This window comes from Macaca mulatta, chromosome 7 (assembly GCF_049350105.2).
Source record: "Macaca mulatta isolate MMU2019108-1 chromosome 7, T2T-MMU8v2.0, whole genome shotgun sequence".
NCBI lineage: Eukaryota > Metazoa > Chordata > Mammalia > Primates > Cercopithecidae > Macaca > Macaca mulatta.
Genome location: NC_133412.1, coordinates 80,336,310 through 80,362,184, shown reverse-complemented (window position 1 = coordinate 80,362,184; position 25,875 = coordinate 80,336,310). Strand labels below are relative to the sequence as shown.

Sequence of the window (25,875 nt, the reverse complement as noted above, 5' to 3'; positions counted from 1 at the left end):
TCCTTCATCTCAACATGTGTTATACCTGCACCCCTCATGGAGAAACCCTGCTCAGGCTACCATACCTTTACAACTTCGTCTTTGTGGGAACGCAGGTAAGCTAACCGATCTTGATATGCCTTCTTCTGCTTGTACCCTCTCCACTGCGACTGAAACAATCAAATGTTACAGAGGACATATTACTTCCCAAGCATCAATGGAAGTTAAAAAAAAAAAAAAACCTTTCATCTTGATATATGATCCAAGTACAATTTCATGATGAAGTTTTAGGAAGGACCACTTCCAACAGTGACAGGGGAACAAGGGCATGGGCCATCCCTCCACTGCAAGAACACGATGGCTACATTCTACTTCCCCAACGTCAGCACAGCCCTGCACACCTTTTATAGTGCAGCCATACAGATTCATTTACTGGCTTTTTCCAACAAATCAAGTGAGGAAGATAAGATACAATGGGGTATTCCCCTTTTACAGATGGGGACACAAACTTGGAGATTCACCACTGTCTGGTAGCAGTGCAACCATCATTCCTAACTCAGAATTCTTTCTAGGACATTGTTCCGCCTTATCATTGAAGCAAAACCACAGTTGTTTTCCTCGGGGTTCAAATCTTACAGAAAGGTATAGTCTTAGAAGAAGAGAGGAAGAGGTACCCAAGAACTGCCACTGTGCCACCATTAAACACCTGTAGGCACACTACGGTTATATGGTAGTAAAGAGGAGGTACCTGTCAAAGAAAAGAGAAGACTAAGAGTCCAGAACTCAAAAATCACACTCAGTCAGTCAATGGTGACAGCTGACTGTTTATTACCCCTGCTCTAGATGCCCGCTTGCTGTCTGTGTGATAGGTTCTGAAATACCTGAATGCAGGTGATGGCAGGGATTTGTTTCTTCAGGAAATTCATCCTGGATCGGAATTCCTGTCGAACTAAGTATCCACGGCAGCGAGCCTGCAGCCTGGTGATCAGGCCTTCGTTAGCCAGCCACAGCTGTTCTCGGTTATATGCAGCAGTCACCCCAGAGATAGAACTCTGAAAAAGCAGTGGTTACATTCAAAGACATTTACAGGCAAGAATGGATGCAGGTTTTCTCAAAGTATCATCCACAGCACACAAGCTAACACTCCTGCTTCCTAAGTCTATACTGTATCATTAGCTACGCGACATGAACAAAGCCCTCAAGTCTGTTTTTCAGAACCAGGTTGTTCTCACACACCTCCTCCCACCTAGAAAACATCATAAACAAAAACTTAATCTTCTTTTGCTTCATATGTCATCTCACTTATCCATCTATCCAACACTGACTAGGCTGGGCACTGTGCTGGCTGATCTGGGGTCACTGCAGACAAGAAAAGAGTGACAGGTACCGAACAGGGCTGTGTGCCAAATATCAAGGGACCCCTAGAATGTTACAATGCAGGACATTTCAGGGGGAGAGACCAGAGGTGAGGACTGAAAATTGCTTCCCCAGGCAGATTGCAAATGGTCTTGAAAAGTAGCCTAGAGGGTTTGGATTGTTACTAAAGATACTGGAGAACCAGAAAACTCTGTCAAGCAAAGGAATAAAACAATCAGATGTTTATTATTTATTTTAGAGACAAGGTTTCGTTCTGTCACCTAGGCTGGAGTGCAGTGGTGCAATCTCAGCTTGCTGCAGCCTCAAATTCCTGGGTTCAAGCAATCCTCCCAGCTCACCTCCTGAGTAGCTGGGGCTATAAGCGTACCAGCACACTTGGCTAATTTTAATTTTTTAAAAAACATTTTTTGAAGAGATAAGTCCTCATTATATTGTCCAGGGTGGAGATTATTTTTAGAAAAACAACACTGTTAGGAAAGTAGCTGACAGATTAGAGTGAGGTGAGACTTCAACCAAGGGGGTGAATTACAATGCTGCTATTGCGATCCAAGTGAGAGATGGCCTGGGCTTCAACAAGGGCAGCAGGAGTGAGAATGGTTAGGAACATCTGGTTACCTATCCAATATCCACCTTCTCCTTTCTCCTTGGTAACAGAGCCTTGATTTTTTTTTTTTTTCTTTTTTTCTGGGCAACACTGTACGCACTTAAAAGACTCCACGAGTGGTCAGGCGCGGTGGCTCACGCCTATAATCCCAGTACTTTGGGAGGCTGAGGTGGGTGGATCACCTGAGGTCAGGAGTTGGAGACCAGCCTGGCCAACATGGAGAAACCCCGTCTCTACTAAAAATACAAAAATTAGCCGGGCATGGTGGTGCATGCCTGTAATCCCAGCTACTCAGGAGGGTGACACAGAATTGCTTGAACTCGGGAGGCGGAGGTTGTGGTGAGCCGAGATCACGCCACTGCACTCCAGCCTGGGCAGCAAGAGCGAAACTCCGTCTCAAAAAAAAAAAAACAAAAAAACAAAAAACAAAAAACAAAAAACTCCATGAGATAGAGAGAGGTCATGCGCTGTGAGCAGCAGTAGTACGGCAAGACCTTTGAGAAAGCTCCTTGAGAGAGACAGCTGGCAGCACACCTTTTTCGCTTTCCTTCCCCTTCTTCCTACTTCCTGCTTGGACTGCTAACTTGATGGTCAAAGCTCCAAGCAGTCACTATAGGTAACAAGGTGACCTCGAGAATGGAAGCCACATGACAGAGCACAAAGATGGAGGATCCTGGGACAGATGACACCATGGAGCCACATTTTCCCTGGACTGCTGAACTGCAGAATCATTTCACGTGAGATAAAAATACAACCTTACACACTATTGCAGCCTCTGGTTTTTTCCTATTTAACTGTGTTTGAGGTGTCTGCTGGACTTCTGGACTGCAAAAGGAAGGGCAAAAACCTGGTGGTGGGGAAAAGTGCTAATGTCTGGAAGTACAGATTTAGGAGTCACAAGCACAGGGTTAAGGGCTGGAGCCACAGGCTTGAAAGAGATCACTCAGAAAGAATGCGTAGACGAAGAGAAGAGGGCCAATGGAATCTTCATATAATTCAAGCAGAGGTAGAGAAAGGAAGGTAGCAAGAGAGATTAAGAAGGAACATTCAGAAGTAGGAAAATCAGAAGAGAATTGTATGGGAGAAGCCAAAGGAATTAAGGGTTTGAGGAAGAGACTTTTGACAAGTCATATACGATGAGTGCTCAGAACTGAATTTGCCAATTAAAAGGTTATTGATGAATTCTAAAATAAGAGTTTTACTAAGTAAAAGCTGGACAGGAAACCACACTGCTGTGAGCTAAGAAGTGGATGCTAACAGACAGTGAATTAGTGACGAGTAGACTAACTTTCAAGGCCCTTAGCAAGAGTATGAATGTAGGTGAGGCCAGATCAAGGCCCTTAGCAAGAGTATGGATGTAGGTGAGCCCAGTTCAGGGAAATTCCATGGGCTTTAAAAAATGTTTGTATTATTATTTTTTCAAAGATGTGGGAAATAAAGATGCCTACGTATGTAGGCTGCTACTTAAAATACAGTCCTTGGGCCAGCAGCATCAACATCACCTGGCAGCTTGTCAGAAATGTAGATTTTCTCAGAACTCACACTAGAATCAGAGCCTTCATTTTAACAAGATCCCAGGTGATTCAGACAGACATTAAATCCTGACAAACACTGGAGGAAGAGCATGAAAAGTATAAGGTCTGCAAGGAACTGGGAGAGGATGAAATCAAGCAGTAAGATAAATAATGAGCTTTAGAAAGGATAGCTGTTTCCTCTGGAGAGAAAATGAAGAAGGAATCAGTGAAAATCCAAGTAAGCTGAAAGTACAGAGAGTGGGGAGTACAGAGTGGGAGGATCTATATGTGATGGCCACTATTGTTGGCAGGGGAGGTAAAAGGTCAGGTCACATGCTGAAAATGAGGTAGCATCCCTTCCCGTTTAAATTCTTAGGTCCATATATGCAAAACACTATTCAAACATGAGTGTTTCTGTGGAGGTTAATAAGATTCTCAAAGGTGTCCCTGACCTAACAAGAGTTAAAAATCACTCTGCTAGAAGTTGTACCCTGAATTCCCTAGCACAGCATATTAGGCCCTCAAGCTTCAATCTGGGCCTCTTGTCCTGCCACACCTACCATGTGCCAGGTAATACACCATTCATCTCTCCCTCAGGGGTCCATATCCTTTCAGTACTCTGTGCTTTTTCCTTTTCTATTTTCTTTCCTACTTTCTTTTTATAATTTCAGCAAGCTCATCCTTAACTTTCCCTTTCTGTCTAGAACAGCCTTTTCTTTTTTTCTCAGCTGCTAAAATATTATCTATGCTATGTTACTCCAGGACAAAATTAAAATTTCCCTTAAGACTTCCCTTATTGTGCTGTTATTAGAGCACCACTTCTCTCTGCCTTACATTACAGTACTCGGTTTTGTGTCTGCTGTTTTCACAACACTGTGAAATACTGGGAGGTAGAGACTCTCTGATACCTATTTCTATCTTCTTAATGCCCAGAACAGAGTTCAGTGAATTCAAATTTCATCACCTGTGAAATCATTAGCAATGAAAATGAAACACTGGAAAGGTAAGACACTGTAACCCACCATATAAAGAGAACTTTAACCACAAGGTAGAAATCATCTGATGGTAACTCCTGAATAAAGGAACTATTTCACTTTTTCCACAGGTGTATTTTTGACTTGTTCCACACAGGATTTGGGAAATATTGACAAAGGGAAGTCAATGACCTTTTGAAAATATTTTATTGTCCTTTTTCTCTAGGAATCTTGAATGTCTATTAGTAATGTATCTAATCATGACCTACAGGAGCTTACTGAACATCTTCCCTCAGTATATATTCTTCCCCTTTAACATTCATTAAACAACTCTGGTTTAATTGACAGGAGTGCAGCACCAAGTTAAGCCTCAAAAGTCCTCAACAGTCTATCAACGACAATGTAACTCCCACTTAGAGAAAGTACTGCAAACTTAGCAGCTCACCTTAAAAACTACTAGGGGGCATAGACAAGCACAAATGTGACTAAAATTCGAATCCAAGTACATTAAATTCTGAATGAATACAAAGTTCTTTGGGAGCTTCAAAGGAAGATGAAGGGGGTAAGGAAAGGAAATTTTAAAAAGATTCTTAGAGGAGGTGACTTGAGATGGGTGTGTTTGGAGGACTGAATTTTTAAGGAGGACTGAATTTTTAAATTAAATTTTATTTTTCTGAGACAGGGTCTTGCTCTGTTGCCCAGGCAGGAATGCAGTGCTGGGATCGTGGCTCATTATAGCCTTGACCTCCTGGGTTCAACTGATCCTTCCACCTCATCCTCCCAAGTAGTTAGAATCCCAGACACACACCACTACGCCCACCCAGCTAATTTTTGTATTTTTTGTAGAGATGAGGTTTCACCATGTTGCCCAGGCTGGCTTGAACTCCTGGGCTCAAGCAGTCTTTTTGCCTTGGCCTCTCAAAGTGCTGGGATTACAGGTGTGAGCCACCATGCCCAGCCTGAATTTTTTTCTTTTTTTGTATCAAGAATCAGTACAAAGGGAAGGATAGAATTTTGACAGATATGGATGGCAGGGGAGAGACATCTCACGACAGCAGAGACTTTGGTTCATGACTATATCCCCATTCCTTAGAAGAGTACCTGCTACATTTGAGGTATCTGACAAATAACTGTTGAATGGGCTGGGTGCGCTGACTCACACCTGTAATCCCAGTACTTTGGGAGGCTGAAGTGGGTGGATCACTTGAGGCCAGGAGTTCGGGACCAGCCTGGCCAACAGGGCAAAACCTCGTCTCTACTAAAATTACAAAATTAGCCAGGTGTGGTACACGTCTGTAATCCCAGCTACTCGGGAGGCTGAGGCAGGAGAATCGCTTGAACCTAGGGAGGTGGAGGTTGCGGTGAGCCGAGACTGCACCACTGCACTCTAGCCTAGGTGACACAGTAAGACTCTGTCTCAAAACAACAACAACAACAACAACAACAACAACAACAAAAAACTGTTGGACAGCATAAGCAAAGACACAAAGACACAGAAGATGAAAAAGTACTTTAAAAGCTCTATGAAAACGCTACCTTTATTTGAAAGTGCAGGTTGTAGCTAATATAATTCATGGAACAGTCAGAAAAGAGACTGAAAATACAAACTGGGAAAGATTAAAGAAGTTGCATTTAATGGAGTCAGCAACCTTCCATTTTTCTTTTATAGATCATCTAACTTTTCTTAGCACATGGTTCATATCACTTAATTCTATAATTCAGATGTTTTACAAATTCAGGCCTTAGTCACTACCCCAACTACTACAAAAAAATTAGCCCAAAACAGCTCATTACATAACCTCAGTTTTAGTCTAGGGTTTCTGACCACACGCCCTTTTCCTCTTAGTAATATCATAGCTTGAAAACACTTTCTCTCAGCTTCTTCTTATGTGAAGAAAGGTGACTTACCTGGATCTCCTCCCGAGAAAGCTGCATAGAATTTTGCACAAAATTTGGGGGTTCGTCCCATCCTCCTTCCTGGGTCTCCAGATTGTGGTAATAATAATATCCACCTTTTACCCAGTGCTTCACCCACTTGCTGTTATTATCTCCTGGCAGAAAATAAAGGAAAGATAGAAGACACCCAGAGCCACACTCCCCAGCTGTACACATCCCGAACTGCAGGATTATTACAGTCAGTTCTCACAGTCTAAATGAAGACCACTCCAAAAGCTGCTCCTTGGATCTGTGAGAGTAAAGGCGGGATCCTAAGCCCCCATTAAATTATGGCTTTGTAATGACTAACTTAGCTCATTTATGTCTGTAAGAAGAAAATACCTATGATGTGCAATTATGGAATTAACCATGATTAACTTTGTTTATTCCAAAGCCTATGTTTAAGGCCTGTCTGTCTTAAAAAATTTGCAACCATTGAGCCTCTCCAATTTTTCAATTTATTTATTCATTTATTTTTTGAGACACAGTCTTGCTCTGTCGCCCAGGCTGGAGTGCAGTGGCACGCTCTTGACTCAATGCAGCCTCTGCCTCCTGGGTTTAGGTGATTTTCCTGCCTCAGCCTCCTGGATAGCTGGGAATACAGGCGCACGCCACCACGCCCAGCTAATTTTTGTATTTTTAGTAGAGACAGGGTTTTACCATGTTGGCCAAGCTGGTCTTGAACTCCTGACCTCAGGCAATTCACTCGCCTTGGCCTCCCAAAGTGCTGGGATTACAGGCGTGAGCCACTGCACCCGGCCCAGTTTTTCAATTTTTAAAAGTCCATAAAATGTCATAAAAAATCTTAAGTTTTTCCTGGTTTTTATACTCAAACTACTTTTAATTGCCTATAGGCTTAATCAGAACCACTGCTACTCTGTGAAAGATAAGCAGTTAAATATTTTAATCTTTCCCACATTCTCAGAAAATTGGCCTTGTTAACACAGCTGTCCACAAAGGGGGGGAAAAGGATATTTTCAAAAACAGGGATTTTTATCTCCTTTAAAATGAGCCTAAGTACCGTACATCTATGCTAAAAGATCTTTCCCTATAGCTTATCCCTTTCCTCTACATCTGTCCCCTCGTATACTCAAGGGTTAGCTTCAGGGCACATATGTATTACCCCAGAACTCACCTACTGCCAGTTTTTTCTTCTTGGCTTCAGCAAGGTCACTCTGGTAAGTTTCACCACATTCAGGGATGACTCCATATAAGCCAACATCAGGGGAACGAAGGGCACTCAGTGTTTTGCCAACATCACCACTTTCTACTGCCTCGTTAATGGCAAAGATTCCTAAAGCAACTATTCCGGGAAAGAATTGTTACTAGAATAGTTTAGAGAGTGTCTTAACTCACATACTGGTTCACTTAACTATATCTACTGGCAAATTGTTCCCCCATACCTATCTTGGTCAAGCTGTATGGAGCACCTTGTCACCCCCAGCCTCCACCAAAACAGAAATAAAACAGGTGATACATACACTTCTGTGCTTCTTGGGTGTCTTTGTTGGACTGCCAGATTCCACCTTGAATTTCATCCAACCATAACACGGCTGACTCATCCTGGATTTCCTACATATCATTGAAACCAAAATATTAAAGTCATGAAATTGGGGTACCTGTAACATACATGTGATGAGGGGGGTTTCCCAGACACAATTCAATATGGAAGAACAGGCTTAAAAAATATGAGACACGTGGGTTAGTCAAATGGAAGAAGTAGGCATCAAAAAACTGGTAAAAGATTGGGTGCAGTGACTCACACTTGTAATCCAACACTTTGGGGGGCTGAGGCAGGAGGAATGCTTGAGCCCAGGAGTTCGAGACCAGCCTGGGCAACATAATGAGACCCCATCTCTCTCTAAAAAAATTAGCCAGGCATGGTGGTGCATGCCTATAGTCCCAGCTACTAGGGAGGCTGAGGCAGAAGGATTGCTTGAGCCCAGGAGGTTAGGCTGCAGTGAGCCGTTTTCTTACCACTGCACTCCGGCCTGGGCAACATAGTAAGACCCTGTCTCCCAAAATGAACAAACTGGTAAAGGTCATAAGGGAAATGGCTCACATGTAGGTGAAGATTATATAAAGATGAATTTAAGTGATTCAGGAGGAGTAGTTCAGCTAGAAGGGGCAAGAGGCCCAGATAGATTGGGAAGGGGTCCAGAGACTTTAACAGGGTGACAAGGGCCAGGGTATATATATAAATATGCAGTACTTATTTGAAAGCCTCCTTTGCCAACAATATTCAGAGGAAGTTAATGTTCTCTATGACTACTAATGTTTTTAAGACTGCCAAGTCTTACTTTAACCAGAACCTTTGAAGTATCACATTTAAAGCCAGGAGTCACTACAGGCAGTCTACATTTCTTACCAGCTGATATCCTAAAACTTGAATGTTAAATCAGTTGCTGGGAACTTAAAAGCAAATTTTCACAGAGAAACATAACGAATGTTGTGATTACTTTCCTTAGTACAGCCTCACAGCATAGTCTGAGTTGACTATTGCAGACAGAGAAGATGTATGATGTAGTGGAGGTGACTTACGTTCCTCTTTCTAAATTCGTTAAGACAATTTTCTTTTTTAAAAGAGCTTGTTGGTGAGCATTTGCTCTGAACGGCATTTTAAACAGAAATAGATTAGTAGAAATATATTCCTCTAGTATTTTCCATTTTTTTTTTTTTTTTTTTTTGAGATGGAGTCTCGCTCTGTGGCCCAGGCTGGAGTGTGGTGGCGCAATTTCTGCTCACTCAAGCTCCGCCTCCCAGGTTCACACCCTTCTCCTGTCTCAGACTCCCGAGTAGCTGGGACTACATGCACCCGCCACCACACCCGGCTAATTTTTTGTATTTTTTTTTAGTAGAGACAGGGTTTCACCGTGTTAGCCAGGATGGTCTCAATCTCCTGACCTTGTGATCCGCCCGTCTCGGCCTCCCAAAGTGCTGGGATTACAGGCGTGAACCACGGCGCCCAGTCGTATCTTCCAATTTTCAAGAATGTGGCTGCCATATTCCAATTTGGGGAAGTAGTTTAAGGATTAGCCCCAGGTAGTCACTACCGTTACTGAGAGTTAGCACAACAGGATTCTACTTCTACCTACTCGCAGTGTGAGAGTCAGAATTAGAAACCACTGCTGATAACCCCGTTAGATTTCCGTGGTCACATTGAGGTTTTGCAAGCTTCAACGATTTCAAAGAGTGGGGGTCCTTTGTTAAGATGCCTGTAAGGTCTTTACAGAAAGCATCAATTCAGCAGAATACTGGGGCACTCTTCTCTAGAAAAGACAAGACACTTCAGGTTTTAAAGTGGCCAGGTTGTGGGAGTCATGTTTGTGGTGATCTGGGCAGACCCAACAAAATTAACATACTCATGAGGCTTGAGCTAACAGCAATTGGTATAAACAGCAGCTCAAAAATTCATTTAGATTGCCTGATGTGAATATAATTTGCCAAGGCACGAATGAGGCAGAATAAAGAACTCAATAAATCACCATAACTGTGTCCAAATGAGGGTCTGAGCTGTGACGCAAAGTGAAATGTTTGACTGCCCAACAGCTGAAGTCACAAAACCTTAGGGAAGGCTTGGCTTTCCTCCTGTTTTATCAGAGAAAGACACAACATTTCATTCCATATAGTGAGGCAGCCACAATTCCTACAATTTATAAAGAGTGCAGGTGACAGAATAAGGGCAAGGGAAAGCATCTGAAATTGAAAGCAGTGATTTCTCCTAAATGGAGTCTTTTAGAAAGATCATTTAACCTAATTGTGGTAGATTCTGGCCTTACAATTCTAAGAGGCACTGTCCCAATTTTAAGAAGCTCACAGTGTTGGGATAGGAAAAGAGTAAACAGATAAACAGAATGCAAGAACAAATAAATCACTTAAAAGCTGCAGAACCTAGTACCTTCCTACCACTAGCCGCTTCCTATTACCGAAAATAGAAACTGACAACACACAATCCCCTAGAGTCCTAAGAATAACTACTGGAAATACTAGGCAATATTTCCAATGTGAGACAATACAATGAGTCAGCTGCAGGCTTGTAACAACTTAAACTGACAAGTCATAAGCAAGAGGGCTGATGGTCCGGTCTCCAAGAGAAGCAGTATAAAACTCCGTGCATCATAAAAACAGAAGCATTTCCACAGAATCAAGTCATTTTTGGTTCACTTCTGGGATAATCATACAACAGATATCTGAGCAGAATCTGCTGTAAGCAAAGTTGTGAGACTTAGCACAACCTCCCTTGCATTCAGAGAGAAAGGCAGAGCCTTTCTGAGCATTCAGAATTCTTTCTTCCTTGCCCCATGCAGATTAAAGTAAAACCTTTCATACATACTCCTTAAGAAATAAGCAGTAGAGCAATAGTATGAAAGGCAAGAAAAAGTGAATGGATGGGTGTCTCAGGTGTTTCAGGGAAACATAATAGAGAAAAGCCCCTCACCAGAATGAAAAAGGAAAGAGAGAGCATACACTACCTCATCCCAGGTTCTTTCTGCTCCAATTAGACTGAATAAAATGACAAAACCTAAATCCTTCTGGTAAAATTTATTTTAAAGAGATCACCTAAGATTAACTCAAATCACTGAGCAGAGTGTTAAAACCCAGGTTAGATATTATGGACAGAAAACAGATTTGCTGTAAAAATGCTATATAAGATATATTAAAGTACAGCTCTCTAACAACTCTGACACTTAGAAACACTCATTGCATTTCAGAAGAGGTAAAGAGATAAGGACCAGAAGTCAGAATTTAAAAAGAGAGGGCAATGATTGGAGGTAGAAGAGGTGAAGAAGACACAAAACACAGGGAAAGAGAAGAGACAAAAGAATGACTATGTTATGTACATATGTATATGGAAAGCACACACTTACACATCCCTCTAAAGGGCACCTCTCACCACTCAAAACTTTTTAAAAAGCCTTTACTATGTGGCATGGTTTGCATGTGTGATGATAGACACAATATTACATATATAAATACATAACCACATATATACCACATACACACATAAACACACATACACAAATCTGTACAACATATTTATCAACTATACAGCATAAGCACTGACCAATTAGGATGGAGCAGAGTCCTTATGGCCACTGCTGGTTTAGTTGCCGTATAGTGGGATTTCAATTAGAGTTGGGGAGTGATGGCACACATATTGGGAGGGTTGGGACAGTAACAATGTACCAAACAAAATAGAAGTATTTCAATGTCCTAACAACTGGTACAGCTGTGCCGGTGTGAACCAGCTGATTACTAGCTACATGCATATAAGCATGTGTGCACAAGTGCATATACACACAAGGAGGTCAGAGAGAGATTTAAGTCATTCCTGTTTTTGAGACAGTGTCTCGCTCTGTCGCCCAGGCTGGAGTGCAGTGACCCGATCTCGGTTCACTGCAAGCTCCGCTTCCTGGGTTCACGCCATTCTCTTGCCTCAGCCTCCCGAGTAGCTGGGACTACAGGCGCCCGCCACCATGCCGGGCTAATTTTTTTTTTTTTGTATTTTTAGTAGAGACGGGGTTTCACCCTGTTAGCCAGGATGGTCTCCATCTCCTGACCTCATGATCCACCCACCTTGGCCTCCCAAAGTACAAAGATTACAGGCATAAGCCACTGTGCCCGGACGATTTAACTCATTCTTATTCTTTCTTCTTTTATTTTATTTGTTTTTTTTTTTTTTTTTTTTTTGAGGTGGAGCCTTGCTGTCACCCAGGCTGGAGTGCAGTGGTGAGATCTCTCAGCTTACTGCAACCTCCTATTCCTGAGTTCAAAAAATCCTCCTGCCTCAGCCTCTTGAGTAGCTGGGACTACGGGGTGTGCCACCACACCTGGAACATTTTTGTATTTTTAGTAGAGATGGGGTTTCGCCATGTCAGCCAGGCTGGTCTCAAACTCCTGACCTCAAGTCATCCGCCTGCCTTGGCCTCCCAAAGTGCTGGGATTATAGGTGTAAGCCACCACATATGGCCCAAGTCATTCATATTCTTAATTATAAAATGAGATCCAGAGGAGCCCTGATATCCATGTCTTGCATTCAGACTTTACTACTCATGATTAGTAATCCACTTTTATCAAGAGTCCCACAAATGCTTAATTTAAATAAAGAGAGACAAGACATGAGTGAAAATGGTAAAGATTTCTGAAAATCCTCTCCACCATGAAAAACAAACAAACAAAAAACACTGGCACACTGGCAAACAATCACCAGCATCAGTTTTTTTCTTTTTTTTCTTGAGATGCAGTTTTGCTCTTGTCACCCAGGTTGGAGTGCAGCGGCGCTCACTGCAACCTCCGCCTCCTGGGTTCAAGTGATTCTCCTGCCTCAGTCTCCTGAGTAGCTGGGATTACAGGTGCCCGCCGCCATACCCAGCTAATTTTTTGTATTTTTAGTGGAGATGGGGTTTCACCATGTTGGCCAGGCTGGTCTCGAACTCCTGGCCTCAGGTGATCTGCCAGCCTGGGACTCCCAAAGTGCTGGGATTACAGGCATGAGGCACTGCACCCAGCCTTTTTTTTTAAGACAGGGTCTTGCTTTGTCACTCAGGCTGGAGTGCAGTGGTGCAATCTTGGCTCACTGCAACCTCAGCCCCTCAGGCCCAAGTGGTCCTTCCATCTCAGCCTCCCAAGTGCCTGGGACCACAGGCGCACACCACCACGTCCAGCTAATATTTTTATTTTTTGTAAAGACGGGGTTTTACCATCTTGCCCAGCCTGGTCTCAAATTCCTGGGCTCAAGCTATCCATCCGCCTTGGCATCCCAACGTGCTGAGATTACAAGCATGAGCACTGCACCCGGCAGTTTTTTCAATACAACAGAAATTAACCAAAGGCCTGCAGAAACTGGAGAGTGTATTCAAGAAAAACAGCTGAAACTCAGAACAGTGAGTTCTGTGGTGCTTTAAACTCCCCTAATTCCAATCTGCCCCTCCTATCACCCCCTGAAAGCCTCATTCCCAGAGAACTGTCATTAGCTGACCTGTTCAGAGGTCACACTCGCAAGGCTGTCTTTATTTGACCTGACCAAGAGCTCATCCAGTGCAAACAGCCTTTTCTCCAGAAGCAATTGTCAAAAACATTAAGGATAACAGTTTAGGCAAACAAGAGACTAACTAAAAACCTTATAAGGAAGAGCTGGAGAATGAGATGTTCGTGGAGAACTCTGACAGCTTGACATATTCCTGGATGGGATCTAGGAGGCCACAGTGCATGTGTGGGCTGTGCACAGGCTCAGAAAAGATCTAATAAAGCTCTTGTTTAGCATATCGTCAATTAATATAAAATGGACAACCTGCGGCCCTCAGGGTTGCTCTGTCTATGAAGTAGCCATTCTTTTATTCCTTCACTTTCTTAATAAACTTGCTTCCACTTTATGGACTCTCCTTGAATTCTTTCTTGTGTGAGATCCAAGAACCATCTCTTGGGGTCTGGATCAGGACCCCTTTCCCGTACAGTATTGCAGCTCAAAACAAAACAAAAAATATCCCCCACACAAAAAATTCCCGACCATGTGGCTTCACTGGTGACTTGTACCAAATGTTTAAAGAACTAGTTAATCCTTTACAAACTCTTTCAAAATATAAAAGGAAAACTTCAAGTCATGAGGCCAGTATTACCCTGATACCAAAACCAAACACAAAGATACCAGAAGAAAATAAAACTACAGACCAAATTTAAATTAAGATCTTTTGCTTGTTAAATTTGTAACTCAGTGATAAGCATTTTTAAAAGCACTCCCAAATGGCTGATGGAGACTCAGATGCTCAGGTGATGCCAAAAACAAACAAACAAAAAAACCAAAAAAAAAAAAAAAAAAAAAAAACCCAAACCAAAAACAAACAAACAAAAAACAATTCCACTCAATGTGTAGTTCATCCAGATGGGCCTGGCAATGTTAAGCAATTTTTCCTTTAACTCCCCTGACTTCCTCCGCCTTTGATGAAGTCTGAAAAGTTATTCCACAGCAAAGGAAATGCTTCAAACTCTATAGTCACATCCTCAAAAAGTTTATCTCCGATGACCCAAACAAAACACATACACAGCCTTTTCAATTATTTACACTTTATCTATTTGTGACTTGATAAACAGTGTTTTTTATCCACTGTGGCTATCAGGAATAATGCTACTATGAAGATAAAGTTGTTCAAAGTAATTGTAATACAAACTCATCTTTTAAAATGTTTGTATTACCTGCTACCTAGTTTGCTGAGGACATTGACATGGTTTATGCCTCTTTTTACGCTGCTGCTATCTAGGAAGTTGCCTTGTATGTAGTAGGCCCTCAAATAATTGTTGATTAAAGCATAATTAACATCTATTTTCTAACTGTGATCTCCTTTTCAGTGCTTACTAAGTAACAACAACTGGATAGAACCATAGCCTTCAGAAGATTCTTGAAGTGAGACAGCAAGTGGAAGTGCTAAAAGAAATTTTTAATTCTGAGTAGCCAGAGGTATAAAAACAGACCAAGGTTTTAGTGTACTGGAGCTTTTTGCACATGACACTCATGTGGGCTCTGTAAGTTTGGGTGAAGGGTAGAGGAGTGGGTAATTTTGTATGTTGGTAATATTATGATGTTGACCGATCTCCTTTGATTACATTGCCATGGCAGTAGTTGACATTACCATGTCCTAATCATGTAAATGTAGTATCTGATAGATACCACCAGGTTTCATTTAAGAGACATTATTATGCAGAATGTCACTTGATGCTGTGGAGAGGGTTGAATCACAACTGCTATTTCATAGCCAGGAAATTGAGATCAACTGATTTTACTTACACGGGTAAGAAGCAGTTGGCTCTAGGGAAGCTAGAAATGGAAGTCTCTGTCTTTGATCATTTTATTGGATTAGTGTTTCCGAAACTTGGCTGGTCATCAGAACAATGAAAAAGTCATTTTTAAAATACAGATTCCTAAGCTTAAAGTCTAATTCTACTGATTAAGAATCTCTAATGTGTCAGGCTGCAATGATTCTATGTATGCCAGTGGTAGCAATGTTTGTTTTTGCTGCTAGGAAATTCCAAAAGGAGCCTTATATCTGACTGTCAGAGGAGTGGGGTTTTGGAGAATAAGCTAGGTCGGCTTCCATATCTAAAAAGGGAAGTAGATTGAAGATATACCTTGTATAGCTGTCACTCATGCTGTCTATCAAATCACGAATAGATAAAGCACAAATAATTCATATGTCATCAACTCATGAATGGATAAATGTGGTAAAGTGGAAATAATCCATATGTCATCAACTCATGAGTAAATAAAATGTGGTACAGCCATACAATGGAATACTATTCAGCAACAAAAAGAAATGAAGTGCTGCTGCTACAACTTGGATAAACTAAGCTAAAAGAAGCCAATCACAAAGGACTATTCATTGTGTAATACCATTTATATGAAATGTTCAGAATAGACAAACCCATAGACACTGGGGCAGATTAAGGGAAAATGAGTGACTACTAATGGGTACAGAGTTTCTCTTGGGGTGATAAAATGTTCAAAAATTGACTGTGGTGATGACTGCACAATTCTATCAACATTAGACTAAAAGTCCACTTACACTGAATTGTCTGATACGTGAATTATGTTTCAATTAAGTCGTCATAAAAAAAACTTCATGACATTATTAAAGCTTCATGTATGTATTCCCTATGGCCATAACTCCTCTCCAAAATGTATACCTAACAGAAATGCATATATATGTGTGTGTGTGTATATATACATATATATATAAACCAAAATTAAAATATTCATAGAAGCAGTATTTACAGGCCATGGGCGGTGGCTCACGTCTGTAATTCCCAACATTTTGAGAGACTGAGGCAGGCAGATCACTTGAGGTCAGGAGTTCGAGACCAAACTGGCCAACATGGTGAAAATCCATCTCTACTAAAAATACACACACACACGAAAATTTAGGCGGGCATGGTGGCTCTTGCCTGTAATCCTAGGTACTGGGAGGCTGAGGCAGGAGAATCATGTGAACCTGGGAGGCAGAAGTTGCAGTGAGCTGAGATTGCGCTACTGTACTCTAGCCTGGGTGACACAGCAAGACTCTATCTCAAAAAAAAAAAAAAAAAAAAAAAAGAAGCCCTATTTACAACTGTCTGAAAAAAACGAACAAAACAACAACAAGAAACTTCACTAATAATTTATAATCACACAATGAAATAGTACACAACAATGAGAATGAACAAAGGATGGCTCCATGCAACCACATGGATGCATGTCACGAACATTATGTAGGGTAACAGAAGCCAGACACAAAAGAGCCCACTTAAATCAGCTCAAAAGTGGACAGAAATGAATTGTGGTGTTACTAATAGAAATCAGAATAGTGGTTACCATCAAATGGAGGGTGGCTAAGGGTGGAAGGGGATATGAGGAAGGTCTCTGTGGAGCTGGTAATGGGTTCTACAATCTGAATGCCAAATACACAGGTGTGCCTCCTTTTGAAAATTTATGCAATTGCATACCCATCTATCTTGTTCATTTTTCTGGATCTCATATATATATATATATATTTTTTTTTTTTTTTTTTTGAGACAGAGTCTTACTCTGTCCCCCAGACTGGAGTGCAGTGGCAAAATCTTGGCTCACTGCAACCTCTACCTCTCAGGCTCAAGTAATTCCTGTGCGTCAGCCTACCAAGCAACTGGAATTACAGGCATGCACCACTATGCCCAGCTAATTTTTGCATTTTTTTTTTTTTTAGTAGAGATGAGGTTTCACCATGTTGGCCAGGCTGGTCTTGAACTCCTGGCCTCAAGTGATCTGCCCACCTTGGCCTCTCACAGTGCTGTGGGATTATAAGGCATGAGATACCGCGCCCAGCCCTGGATCTTATATTTCAATAAAGAATTTACTGAAAGAGACACAAAAGACTGTCAACAACAAATAAAAGAACAAAAACCCAAATGTGTAAAACAGCATGAGCTCCTGGAAGGTGGAGTTTATGTCTCTCACATTTTTGTGTCCCTCCAGTGCTTTCATTCTAAGGGTGCCCAGAAAGCATTCACGGAATGAATCAAGGAAGATATTCCTACCTCTATCTTTGTTCTAGGAGGGCTGAGGTGCTCTAAACAGAAAGAACAATTCCGATGCCACTCACCTGGGCTTTCTCTCTCTTCGCTCTAATCAGTGTGTCTTGGTAATGCTGGGCCACTTCTGCAAGGACTCCCTCAAGTTTAGCTGCAGGAATCTGTAGGGCCTGCAGAGTCTTTTGGGCATCACCTTCATCCAGGGCTTCATTAATTAAACCAATGGCTAAAATCCCTAAATATAAAGAGATAAAGTTTTTTTTTCAAATTAAGGAAGTATATAAACAAATCAATCATGAAACATACTAACTAATCATAACTAATCATAAATCCACCTAAGAGTAACCATGATTCAAATTGCAACTTACCATCCATTAAGCAGCACTGTTTTAATTTTTTAAATATTAGTGTTTGTTTCATCTAAACTTGCTTGTATTCATATTCCTATTGAACGCTCAAGTCATTTTGTTTCATTTTTAACTGCTCTAACTTAAGTGATGAGGATTTTTATGAAACTGGCCTTACTGTATAGCTTTCAGGTACACTGGAATGTGTAATCAAAAACATTCTTGAGTCACAAAGGATTCACAGAGTCTTAAAAAGGTTCAAGTGTCCTTAAAAAGTCACCTAATTTAACACTTTTATAGAAGAAATAATAAGGCTTAGCAATCTCTTCTCCAACATTACACAGCAAACAAATGGCAGAAGAAAGATCCAAGCCCAGGGCTCCCTAATGCAAGGCAAGGCTCTTCCCACTAAGTCAGTTGAATATTTCTCACAGGAAATACAAATTAAAATTAGAAATGTTCATTCCCCAGGTATCTTAGGCAGCCGTACTGCTTTTGTAAGGACTCTGCTGTATAATAAAAAGTCTGGCTGGTCTTTGTCTCTGGAGGAGCCTCTAAGAACCTTCGGATATCCTGAGTGATAGGTATGTTTCTGTTATTCATAGTGGGCCCCTCTGCCCGCACCTGAATTTAGGCCAACCAATGACTCCTGGTTGGCCTCTTGAGAGTTTAAGGATGGAGGCTAGCCATTGACTTTGAGGTTTAGAGTCATGTGATACCAGCCTGGCCTCCCAATCTCCAGGGAGCAGAGGCCAAATGAAAATTGAGTTTAATCGCAAAGCCAATACTATCAATCACGCACATGTAATGAAGCCCAAATAAAAACTCTGGACACCCAAAGTTCAGGTGAGTTTCCCTAGTTGGTGATACATATCAATGTGCCAGGAGAGTGACACATCCTGAGAACACAGAGGCTTCATATTGGGGACTCTCACAGATATTGCCTGATGATTCTCTTCTTTCAGCTGATCCTGATTTATATATTTTATAATAAAATTGTAATCATAAGTCTAGCATTTTCTTGAGTTCTGTGTCATTCTAGCAAATTATTAAACTAAGGGGATAGACAGCTCCTCCAAATTTGCAGCCAGTTGTTCAGAAGTACAGTGGCCTGGGAACTCTGCAGCTTTCAGCTGGTGTCTGAAGTGAGAGGAGTCTTGTGGAGGAACATGCCTACAACCTATGCAATTTCACCCGATTCCATGTAGTGTCAGAACTACTTGTTATAACAGCATTTAAAAATAACAGATCATGTTCAATTCACCTCCCCCAAAATTTAGTTCTTATTGGACATATACCTAATTATAGCAATTGCCTGGTGTTCTCAAAACAACATCCAACTCTAGCTTTTTGTGTTATATAGATATTTTTAATCTCTCACCCAAAAATCCTTCTAGGAATAGTATTTTGAACCACTTCATGGAATCACATCATCATTACTGGTGACATTATTTGGGGAGGACAGGAAGATAACTCACTCTCATGTTCCTCTTGCACCACCAGGTTCACATGGTCCACACAAGCTTGGATATCATTCCAGGTAATGAATTCATTATTCTCTGCATGTGCCTGAGCCTTCAGTTTCATCAACTCATCGAGATACCTGCCCCAGACCCCCAAGTAAAAAGATCATTAAGCATAGCATTTTTAAATATTCAAGGAACAAAGATTGCTAGGGTATCCTAACCATTTGATATATTCTCAAGGCCAGTTTTGGAACCGCATAGTTGCTTTAAACAAAGTGCAAAAATGCAGTAGAAATCACTTATTCTCAATATCCTGTCACATATTCTAAATTCCACATTAAGACTAACTCTAGAATCAAAGGCAGCAGTTCAAGCAATTCCTCCACAGACAAGAAAAAAAGGCTAGACATGAGCTAATAAATGCAGAAGGAATGACAGAGCAACAAATCATCATCGGCAACTTTTACTGAAGGTACTGATTTAGGAAAGATTATCAATTAGGTTAAAAAAAAAATCACAGGAAAGGTTAAGGGAAAACTGGGTATTTTGATGGTGCAAAAGAGATGATGTTCTAGTGATGAGGGAAAAACATAAATATGCAATGGAAATGTAAGTGGTCTCCCTAATCCAGGGATCAATCTTAGTATCTCTAATGGTGGAAAACGTGGGTTTTATATGCCTATTGATATGAGGCAATATGAAATACACATCACCAAAAATGCTGAACTGAATCATGACAAACATATAGATTTAATTTCTAATTTACAGGAATAAGGCAGATATGAGAAAGCAACTAGAACTATCCATAAAATAGGACGTCTTACATGGCAATTGGTCCCATCCTTTTAACAAGTCAGTGTCATGAAGAAAGAGACAATTCTAGATTAAAAGATACCCAACGGACACAACAGCCAGATATAATACATGTTCCTAGGCTGGATCCTGTTTTCAACAAAACAGTTATAAAGGACAGTTTGAGAACAACTGAAGAAGAATGAAAATGAACTAGCTAGGGTTAGATGATATTTAAAAGTATTATTTAACTTTGTCAGAGATAGTGTTATTTTGACTATGTAACATATTTCAATAAGCCTACTTACATATTTAGGAACGGAATGTCATATTTTTCAGCATAACAAAGAATTAAATGAATCAAAGTAGAACCAAACAAAAGTATGACCATGATAAAGTAATAATGCCTGCAAAGAAAATCGGAGCACTGACATACAAAAGACAGAGTTAACAGCTACGTAATGGATTCACTCACTTCACTCTGGACACCCACCTCTGACAGTTTTCTTCCTCAATATTGGTAAGGCCCGTAACTGAACTGCTCAACTGCTTCCACACTGTATTCACATCTCCTGATTCCAATGCCCTGTTGATCAGGGCCACCGACGACAACATTTCCACTGCAACAGAGAGCTCTGGGTGGGTGAGATTATGCTGTACAGAAAGGGACAGAAGGGAAAACAGTGAGGAAAGACATTCTCCAAGACCCAGGGAGTTATAAGTTTAACAAAACCAAAAGAAAACCAAGTTTATGCAAAAAAAGTTCTACCTAACCACAAGAAGTGGGTATTACATTCACTTCCACCCAACTTTGCTCACAAACAGGACAGGTTTAGTGAACTCACTTCAGGACTCTGTCGCTGCAGGGTAGCCAGCTCCTTCTGATAGAGATCGGCGGCAAATGGATACACCTGGGGCAGCTGGGCTTCGGGATTCATCAGTTCCAAAACAGTCTTCTCAGCAACACCCTTCTGGATTGCAGCATTAATCACTGCTACCGCTGCCAATCCTGTGTAGAAAACAGGAGTCAGAAATGCAGTGGGCTTAGAGAGCCCTCAGGGGAAGAAGGTGCCAAACTTCACGGAAAAAAATTACATTCTGTGGCTATCAACCATCAAGTTTGAAGTGGAACTTGCATCTTAAAAAAGCAGTCTCCTCTGTAGGAAGAAGGGCGAACTGTACGTTATGTGAACCATATCTCAATAAAGATGTTTTCTTCAAAAAGCAGCCTCCTACCTGTTCTCCTCATCCCTATTTTCTTCCTATTCAATTCATCCTATATCTACCACTACTTCCCACCTAAACCATCTCTTCCTTCTCCTACTTACTGCCTGGCTTCTTAAGCTACCGTCAAAGCTTTCTACAATGTTTCCACCCTTTGATCTTACACAACTCAGCCCAAAACATTTACAAAATTTGTATTCTAACCACCATTCCTTAAAGATGTCTTTCAACAACTGTACTTTGGCTCCCGCCTCCTTTTTCCCTCATTGTCCTGCACTAGGAACGTTTTCTCTCCTCTTTCACCATCCAAATCTTAGCAAACCCTTAAGTCTCACCTTCTCCAGATATTTCCCTAACAAACCATGAAGTGTGTGAGAGCCAAAGTGAGCCTACATTGACTCCAGTTCTACTTCCAAAACTGGAGTAACTTGGCCAGGTGTGGTGGCTCATGCCTGTAATCCCGGCACTTTGGGAGGCCAAGGCAGGTGGATCACGAGGTCAGGAGATCGAGACCATCCTGGTCAACATGGTGAAACCCCATCTCTACTAAAAATATAAAAATTAGGTGGGTATGGTGGCACGTGACTGTAATCCCAGCTCCTCGGGAGGCTGAGGCAGGAGAATCGCTTGAACCAGGGAGTCGGAGGTTGCAGTGAGCTGAAATCGCGCCACCGCACTCCAGCCTGGCAACAGAGTCTCAACAACAACAACAAAAAGGCACACAGACCAATGGAACACTAGAGAGAACTCAGAAATAAAGTCACACATTTACAGTCATGAGGAGAACATTTTTTGACAAAGGCACCAAGAACACACATTAGGGAAAAGACAGTGCTATGGTTTGGATTCGGTTTGTTTGTCCCTACCAAATCTCATGTTGAAATTTGATCCCTGACATCACCCTGAGGGTATGAAAAAAAAGAAAAGAAGAAGAAACTTGATCCCCAGTGTGGTGGTGGGAGGCAGTGCCTAGTGGGAGCTGTGTGGGTCATGGGAGCAAATGTCTCATCAATGGCTTCGTGCCATTCTCGTGGTAGTGAGCTCTTGCAAGATTGGATTGGTTCTTGGGGAGAATGGATTCGTTCTCATGAGAATGGGCTGTTATAAAGCCAGGACCCCTACTCACTACCCCAGGGGATCGGTCCCTCCTCACATGAGTCCATTTGCCCTTTGATCTTCTCCTTCATGTTTTGATGCAACACAAAAGCCCTCACCAGAAGCCGAGCAGATACTGGTGCCTTGCTTCTTGTACAGCCTGCAGAGCTGTGAGCTAATAAATTACCCTGCCTCAAGTATTCCTTTATAGCAACATAAAATGAGCTGAGACAGACAGTCTCTTCAATAAATGGTGTTGAGAAAACTGGATAACCATATGTAGAAGAATAAAGCTAGATCCCTATCTCTCATCATATACAAAAATAAATCAAAATAGATTAAAGACTTAAATCTAAGACCTGAAACTATGAAACAACTGGAAGAAAACATTGGGGAAATGCTTCAGGACACTGGTCTGAGCAAAGCCTTTTAGCTAAGACCTTAAAAGCATAAGGAATGAAAGCAAAAACAGACAAATGGGACTATGTCAAGCTAAAAAGCTTCTGCAAAGCAAAGGAAACCAACAACAAAGTGAAGAGACAACATACAGAACGGGAGAAAATATTTGCAAATGATCCATCTGAAAAGACAACAATAACCAGAACACATAAATTCAAACAGCAGCAAACAAAAACAAAAACAAAACCCACAAATAATCCAATTTTTACATGGCCAAATAAGCTGAATAGACTTTTATCAAAAGAAGACACACAAATGGCCAAAAGGTATATGAAAAAATGCTCAACATCATTAATCATCAGGGAAATACACATCAAAACCACAATGAGACACCTTCTCACTCCAATTAAAATGGCTTTTATCAAAGACAAAATATAACAAATGCTGGCAAGGCTGCAGAGAAAGGGCTCATACACTGTTGATGGGAATGTAAATTCACTATAGCCACCATGGAAAACAGTACGGAGAGTCCTCAAAAAATTAAAATAAAACTACATATGATTCAGCAATCCCACTGCTAGGTATATGGCCAAAAGAAAGGAAATCAGCACTCCCATGTTTATTGCAGCTGTATTCACAATAGCCAAAATATGAAATCAACCTAAGTGTCCATCAATGAATAAATGGTTAAAAAAAAAAAAAAAAAAAAAAAAAAAGTAGTATATACACATGATGGAATATTATTCAGCCATAAAAACTGAAGGTCATTATGTTAAGTGAAATAAGCCAGACACAGAAAGGCAAATACCTCCTGATCTCACTCATATATGGGAGCTAAAAAAGTGGATCTCATGGAGGTAAAGTTGACTGGTGGTTCCCAGAAGCTGGGAAGGGTAGTGGGGAGGAGGAGATAGAGAGGTTGGCTAATGGGTACAAAATTACCATTAGATACAAGAAGTAGGTCTAGTGTTAGATAGCACAGTAGGATGACAACAGTTAACAATAATGTATAGTTCAAAATAGACAGAAGAATTGGAATGTTTCCAACATCAACAAAAGATAAATGTATTAGGTGACAGATATTCCAATTACCCTGATTTGATCATTACACATTGTATGCATGTATCAAAATATCATACGTCAGTGCTTCTTGGTTGGTTTAAAAAACAAAACAAAACACATGTACCCTCAAAATATGTACAACTATTACATAGCAATTAAAACCACAACAACAACAACAAACTGGAGGAACCCTCCTGCCACCAAAAGTACCTGGCAGTTGGTTACGGCTGGTAGGCTCAGGTGGGGGATGAGAGTGACAGAAGCTAACCTCAGACCCTTTAGTAACACAAAGCCACAACTTTCCTCCCATACTGTTTCAATGGACTCTTACTTCTCTGATATTGCTGGGCAGCACTGTTTGCAGCATCCACTCCAGACTGCAGCTCCTCCTTCTGCAGGGGGTCAGTCTGACCACTCTGATAAAAGCAAAGAAAATTATGTAAAGATTATTCATTCCTATGACTCCAGGTCTTAAGGTTCTCATCTCTCAAAAGCAGTCACTAGGGACAGAGAGCCATAGTCATAAGTGACAGCTCAGGCTACACGTAGCCAAGGTGGCCGCCCCAGCTAGAGCCAAATGCCTTTGCCAAAGCTGGGGTAGAGTGACTTTACAGATACCAGTACATTCTTAAACATATTACATGAAAAGCCTCAAAACATTCTTTTTTTTTTTTTTTTTTTTTTTGAGACGGAGTCTCGCTCTGTCCCCCAGGCTGGAGTGCAGTGGCCAGATCTCAGCTCACTGCAAGCTCCACCTCCCGGGTTCACGCCATTCTCCTGCCTCAGCCTCCTGAGTAGTTGGGACTACAGGCGCCCGCCACCGCGCCCGGCTAGTTTTCTGTATTTTTTAGTAGAGACGGGGTTTCACCGTGTTAGCCAGGATGGTCTCGATCTCCTGACCTCGTGATCCGCCCGTCTCGGCCTCCCAAAGTTCTGGGATTACAGGCTTGAGCCACCGCGCCCGGCCAAGCCTCAAAACATTCTAAGGGAAAAGTGTTCGTAGAATCTTAAGCACGTTAATGCTACTTACTTTGACCAATGTACGCTGGGTATTGGTAAAATGTATACTTGCCCTTATTTAGACAAAAAAGAAAGTCCCTCATGTTTGTTCTAAAAAAAAAAACCCCCACAAAATACAATACCACACCATCTACCCTGACTGCACAGTAAGTACCTTTCCAGTGTTGACTAGAGCAAACTAATGGGGTGCAGTTTTTTTTTAAGTGCAAATTCTGATGTAAGAATGCAAAAATATTCAGGTTTTCCCCAATGTCTTTTAGTTGGAGAGAGAGAGACAGCTGAAGTGAAGGAGTGGTTAGACTGGGGATGGGTGGATACTGTCTATTTTAAAAGAGGATTCATAGCTCTAAAAGCAAAAGTGAGTTGAAGACAATGTGTATTTTACCTGAGGATTTTTTTAAACTAACTTATATGCAGAGGAAAAAGTTGTATTGTGGGAAAAAAAAAGGCAGCATATATATCTTTAAATGACAGCATGAGATTCAAATGGATATATACAAACTCTTGCAGCTTCAATCCAGACTGTTTACCTGTCTCTTCTGCTGTTTATCACTCAGGAGCTGCTTCAAGTACCAGTCACTATTCTGTTGCTGCAGTCCTCGAAGACCCAGGGCTGGTGACTGTAGAGCCTTGAACAAGGCCAGTGCATCTCCTTGTTCTAAAGCCAGGTCGATGTTTGCTAATGCAGAAAATGCTGAGGAAAAAAGGCAAAAGCTTATGAAAGGACTATGTGAACAGAACAGCCTAGAATAGTTTTCCTTCCCCAAAACCAATCTCAGTTCCAGATACGGAAATATAACTCAGAGAGCCTTTACTCTGTGGTTCTCAGAAGCATAAGATCTTCGGATTGGAAAAGAACCTTAGAGTCATCAAGTCCTGGGGTTCCCAACAAGCTGTTCGTCGGATTTCATACAGATTCCTGGGCCACACTCCCAGCCCACTTAAAAACTTCCAAATGTAGACAGCTCAGCACCAATATGGAGCCAACAATCCAGACCAACATGATGCTTAAATTCCCTTAAAATGCCAAGTAGCTGTCCAGATTATACTTAC

At 41.3% G+C, this 25,875-nt stretch overlaps 1 protein-coding gene across 2 annotated transcripts in view; it reads right to left on the bottom strand.

Moving 5' to 3' along the window:
* The window catches only part of IQGAP1 (IQ motif containing GTPase activating protein 1), a 116,568-nt gene that overhangs the window by 30,539 nt on the left and 60,154 nt on the right, over positions 1 to 25,875 (bottom strand). For both annotated transcript variants that reach the window (XR_013395971.1, XM_015143023.3), the window contains exons 10-20: positions 25,353 to 25,516; positions 24,134 to 24,218; positions 20,868 to 21,031; positions 20,516 to 20,676; positions 19,243 to 19,367; positions 17,489 to 17,652; positions 7,865 to 7,955; positions 7,519 to 7,686; positions 6,357 to 6,499; positions 861 to 1,031; positions 66 to 149 (exon numbers count right to left, since the gene is read on the bottom strand). Coding sequence is in view for 1 of the 2 variants with exons in the window: in XM_015143023.3 (XP_014998509.2) it covers positions 66 to 149; positions 861 to 1,031; positions 6,357 to 6,499; positions 7,519 to 7,686; positions 7,865 to 7,955; positions 17,489 to 17,652; positions 19,243 to 19,367; positions 20,516 to 20,676; positions 20,868 to 21,031; positions 24,134 to 24,218; positions 25,353 to 25,516 (1,520 nt within the window). In the remaining variant the exon portion in view is untranslated. The remainder of the gene's footprint in view (positions 1 to 65; positions 150 to 860; positions 1,032 to 6,356; positions 6,500 to 7,518; positions 7,687 to 7,864; positions 7,956 to 17,488; positions 17,653 to 19,242; positions 19,368 to 20,515; positions 20,677 to 20,867; positions 21,032 to 24,133; positions 24,219 to 25,352; positions 25,517 to 25,875) is intronic.